General features: G+C 35.0%; 1 protein-coding gene across 1 annotated transcript in view; it reads right to left on the bottom strand.

The window, feature by feature from the left end:
- Positions 1-5018, bottom strand: part of LOC115996803 (protein ROOT HAIR DEFECTIVE 3-like) — a 10087-nt gene extending 5069 nt beyond the window's left edge. The window contains exons 1-15 of the mRNA XM_031236220.1: positions 4861-5018; positions 3719-3868; positions 3349-3415; positions 3147-3249; positions 2881-2951; positions 2717-2780; positions 2543-2608; positions 2375-2422; positions 2232-2294; positions 2086-2142; positions 1786-1944; positions 1631-1699; positions 1443-1534; positions 818-896; positions 227-392 (exon numbers count right to left, since the gene is read on the bottom strand). Coding sequence (XP_031092080.1) covers positions 227-392; positions 818-896; positions 1443-1534; positions 1631-1699; positions 1786-1944; positions 2086-2142; positions 2232-2294; positions 2375-2422; positions 2543-2608; positions 2717-2780; positions 2881-2951; positions 3147-3249; positions 3349-3415; positions 3719-3868; positions 4861-4864 — 1258 coding nt within the window. The 5' untranslated portion in view covers positions 4865-5018. The remainder of the gene's footprint in view (positions 1-226; positions 393-817; positions 897-1442; positions 1535-1630; positions 1700-1785; positions 1945-2085; positions 2143-2231; positions 2295-2374; positions 2423-2542; positions 2609-2716; positions 2781-2880; positions 2952-3146; positions 3250-3348; positions 3416-3718; positions 3869-4860) is intronic.
- Between the last annotated feature and the right edge of the window lie 264 nt (positions 5019-5282).

Here is a 5282-nt window from a genome sequence, read left to right as displayed (position 1 = left end):
CCCCCCCCCCCCAAAAATTTCTCCCTCAATTTAGTACCATCTAATTGGGTTATTTAGCATTTAATTAAAAGTACGTGGGGTCAGCCAAATGAGCCAATTCATGGCACCCAATTAATATAAGCCACATAATGGAGTGAGTTATTAGGGGAAACTTAGGAAGGAAAAATAGCATTTTCCTTAAAACAAAGCCAAGAGGAAAAGTAAATGATAATTCTACATTTCTTACCTGCACATCTTTCATCAAACTGGGCCATAGAGGACTCAGTGCAGCCACGAGCAGCCATAGCAAAGCCTTTCCCTTCATTCAATGCAATATCAAATTCCTTTTTGAATGTTTCTAAAGTTTCAGATCGTATATGTCCCAGCATATATTGATAGGCTGGTAGGGTAAGCTACAAACACAAGGAAACAATAGTTCATGCAAATCAGCATATGCATTAGAGCAAATAGAGACAAAGGAAACAACAAATTTTCATTCATGGAAATGTAATATCTCGGTGAAATTTCGTTTCATTTACACATTTGATTGGTTTGCAAGCACACTTCTAATAGCAAACTTTGATATAACTGATTTTCCATTAAAAGACAGATAAATTCTGGCGCCATATGAGCCTAGAATGTCAAAGATATTAAAGCCTCCTAAACTGGATAGCAATATGAAGTTCTGGCAGTTGCTAACGGTTGGAAAAAACACCCTACATTTTTACTTTTAAAGACAATCAAATGGGAATTCTAGGGGATAAATGCCTATTTCTTCACCAGTTTGCAGAACAAATAGAAACTAGAGAAATATCAACAAATTACTAAAAACCATTACCTGCAGCAGTTTTTCCTCCAACTGCTTTCTCTTAGCCAATCTCACACCTTCATCAAAAAATGTGACCTCAGCCTCATACCTGAAAATGCAAAGAATGTTGATCCCATTGTCTATATCATCTAAATTATTAGACAATTTTTTCGTATGTGAAAAGTAATTGACTAGACAAGAAGATAGTCACACATAAAAATGCAGTAAAACAACAAAAATCAAAATTACAGAATTCATGAAGTGGCAAAGGCTAGCTCTACTTATGGTGCAACTTAGTACTTCAGTTTTACTTTATCTGTCCCCCAATCTTATTTAAGAGAGGTAAATGGTATTCTCTTTTTGCTATTTGATGAGAATATTCATTGCATCTCATTGTTCATTTGCAAAAGGGGCCTAGTGAAATATGAAAATAGAGGATAAGAAACATTATTTCAAAGAAATGATTATACCAAAACATAAAATTACTGTCTGAAAATTTATACATTTAATTCTCAGATCACAGAGCCAATGTATTGATATATGACAACTAAGTGCTAACAAGATTAGCTATAGGGTACTTAAGTAGATAAACACATACAAATTTATAAATGCATTACATGTTATCTGGCAAAAGTAGATATGCTTAATTGCTTACTCTGTTAGACAAGTACCCAGCATTGAACTAAGCTTCTTCCCAAAGCCAGGCACAGCATGAGACTGAACTGCTTCATCAAGTTGACACCATTCCTACAAGTTATATAGTTGCAGGATTGTACTGTTATAAATTGTTGAGGAAACAGTGTACTGTTCACACCAATAAATAAATAAATAAATAAAATATACCTCATTTGCAGTAAAAGAGGCATATTTTTCATTTGCAATTTCTTCACATCGTACAGTAGCCACCATAACCTGTAGTTGGACCATAATCATGTACATCAGAAACAAGTAGAAAAATGTTAAACCTGAATATTTACAGCAGATTTTCAGGTCACAACCTTGTGTGCAGGCAGGTCAAGGTCTTTGTTCTCCTTTATAACCTTCCAAATTTGTTGCGCACTAAATGAAAAACCTGAAGCTGGAACAACTGCCCGCCTATCTCCGGCAAGCCCACCAGGTGCAATAGAGTGAAAGAACCGTTGTCTTAGATTAGCCACCTTTAAAAAATAATTAAATAAAAACAAACAAAAGAAAATAACAATTTCAGTTATTATATTAGTAAAAAAACACATGGCAATAGAAAGTATCGAAAACTCAAAGCATATATGAATTTCAAGGAATCCAAATGTGTTTATTACCTGCTCTAAGAACAGTTCTTCTTTCTCCTCATAACTATTAAGAGCGACAACCTCAACCTAGCATTATACTCAATTTAATAAATGTGTAATCACAGACAGCATTGAAAAGGTACAGTTATGTCAGAGCTCATATGAGTGGTACTCACATTGAAAAATTCACTAAGAGGTGTTTCCTTGTGAGCTTCTGGCTTTGGGACTGTATCCCAGATCTGAAGTGAACAAAGTAAATGCATAAATAAAATCAACTACAATACAAGTAAGAAATAAAAAGGATGAAAACATGCAGTACCTTTTGAATATCTTCCCTTAGAACAGGCTCCAAATTTTCGAGGGGCGTCTAAAAGCAAAATTTTAAAGCTTATCAAGAAAAAGAAAACTCATATCCCATGAGATCTAAACAGGGTTTGTTTTAACTTCATGAAATAAGTGAAAGAAAAATAAGAATGAAGGCTTGTACCCTTGTTTTGTCACGTATAACAAACAGTAGGGTAGTTTTACGGGGACTAAATAATCTCATCATGACCTGCAAATGATGAAATTGAATCAGAACATCTGCCATAGCCCCCTCCCCACCCACCCACACACAAAATATATAAATAAATAAAGACAAATTCAGAATTGCAAAGCTTACCTGGAAAACAGTTTTCAACAGAGGCTTATTTGCTGCTTGCTCACGGCCAATATCATGACACCACCTGAATATTACAACCTTAGTTAGACAAAAGCTTCCGATTGTATAATATACTCTGTAATATTGTACTTCATGTGTATGTGTTATGTTAAAGACAAACTTACATGTTTATTAAAACTATATCAGAAACAGCAAGGGCAAACAAGGCACTCTGCTTTTCAAATGCCGTATCATCCTAACAAGAAAATAAAAGCCAAATTTAAAAAATATATACATCACATCAAACCACCAATGGCTGCAGAGGCAGGTAAGCTAAAGGAACCATCAAGCATTACCAGCTTAGTGTCAATCAGTACTACTGCTAACCACTGATGGATATTTGCGAATAATTTACCAAAGGATATGATTTATATATATATATAAACCATACCTCTCCTCTCTCTCTTCCATCGGTGCCCTCTAAATCCATTACAAGGGTGCAGGGTTCAATTCCAACACATCGAGCCATCCAAATACCTTTTGTGGTTTGTGACCTAGAAAGAAGAAATTCAGTCCGTTTGTTCTGACTACAGAAACACACGCACGCACACACACACAAAAAGTATAATGACAGGATCTTGATGAACACATGCCTTCCTTTAAAAGCATCCATCTCTCTAAAGTTAGTATGGAATAGATGATTCAATAGTGTGCTCTTTCCTGTCAAAATCACAGAACTGAAATCATCATTTTTTTGGAGGATATCATCAAATTAGAATATGTTGATACAAGCTTTTCCTTGTTTGCTGGCAGTATTTTAGAGCCACTGAGCAGTTCTAACTTCTAATGAAAAATAGTATTTCTCAGGGCCTCCAAAAGGAAGCATGATTCTGAATAAGTTTGATGATGCATGTGATAAACATGAACAGTTTTATATAGCTGAAAATTTTAAAAAAAAATGACATGAGTGGAAGTATGAGGAAGATCTCTTAAAATTCTTTTTCAAGAAAAAAGAAAACACACCGCTACTTTGTGGGCCCATAATTGATACAACAGCATATGAAAGCCCACATTCTGCCAGTTTAACCTCCTTCATGAAATTTTCAATTCCAGTAACATTGAATCCACCATCCCCATCAATGAGTTGAGTTGAACAACATTCGTCGGTTTTTTCTGTGACAATAAATTACATTAGCAAAATGTTCTATTAATGAAACAAAAAATAGATATTCATTCTTAACAGGGAGAAGCAGAAAACAAGAGGGCATCTGCATTCTACAGCCCCAAAGGCCAATATCATTAGTTAATATGTGAAAGAAGACATCAGGCATATAAAACAAATGAAGTTATCCTTTAGTATATCTGATAGTACTTATACCAATTCCATAAAAATGTGCAACACAAATCCATCAATGTATGGCAAAAAGTTCACATTTTCACTTTTTCGGTTTTTCCACTCTATCCTTGAAACCTTTCCTCCATAGGATGGACAAGGTTTATAGCCAGAAAAGGGAAAAGTAGAAAAGTTCAACAAAAGAAAGCATTCTAATAAACTCTATGCTCAGAGCTACCAACCTTTCCTCCATTCTACATTTCTACTACCCACCACATTCAGAAAATAAAATTAGATAAATAAATTTACTCTGTAACCAGCTTTTGACAAGTAATGTAATGCCAATACTTGTGTATGCATGTGTGTGTAGTGTATGTGTGTTTGCATATGTATATATGCACACTTCAGCTTAAGCAGCAACTTGTAGCAGAACTAAAAACACTGTATAATCTCCAATCTGAATAATAAATTAGTCCAATAAAAAATTAATTAAAAACAAAACTAAGCATAATCTTCTAGTTCTGTCGTATTTTCACCTAGCTAAACTTTTCCATCAAGACACTAACAAAAAATACAAACTTGCAACCAAGATCAAGTTGCTTCAGAACAACATCAACAACAAAACTACATAAAATTACACTCAAATGCAAGATCAACCCGCAGATAAAAAGAAGTAATAAGTATCACTCAGTTACATGAGCAAAAGCCCTAACTAAAAACAGCAAATTGATATAAATGGATGAGATTAAAAGCAGATCATTAAATTGCGGGGATTCGAATAAAACTGCGATAATAATTAAGAATGGATCGGGCGGTGCAGAGATGAAAGTACCCATTCTGATGAAGATGAAGCAGGATCAAGATTCAGGGAGAGCGAAGTCGATTAGTCCGCTGAGTTCGGACCGGCTTAGATGATCGGCGAGTTGGGAGAAAAGGAATGGGCGATCTCGGGTTGTACTAAGGCATCGCCTACCCCTCGTGTCTTAAAAAGAGCGCTTTGTAATTCGACTTTTTTAACAGCGCTGGTCAATCTGCGGGATAATTTAACAAAAAACAGGTGAACACATTTTTTTTCAGCACACTCGCCAAAGACTAGGGCTGCGTTTACTAACTGGAAATTTTCTCTAATTTTCTGGAAATTTTGAAAACTGGAAAACAGAAAACATGTTTACTAGCACAGTTTTCCATTTTGAAAACAGGAAATAATTTTTGTTTTCTAAATGGAAAACAGAATCAGCTATAATCTATTAGACT

Source organism: Ipomoea triloba, chromosome 11 (genome assembly GCF_003576645.1).
Source record: "Ipomoea triloba cultivar NCNSP0323 chromosome 11, ASM357664v1".
NCBI lineage: Eukaryota > Viridiplantae > Streptophyta > Magnoliopsida > Solanales > Convolvulaceae > Ipomoea > Ipomoea triloba.
This window is presented reverse-complemented; position numbering and strand designations above follow the sequence as displayed.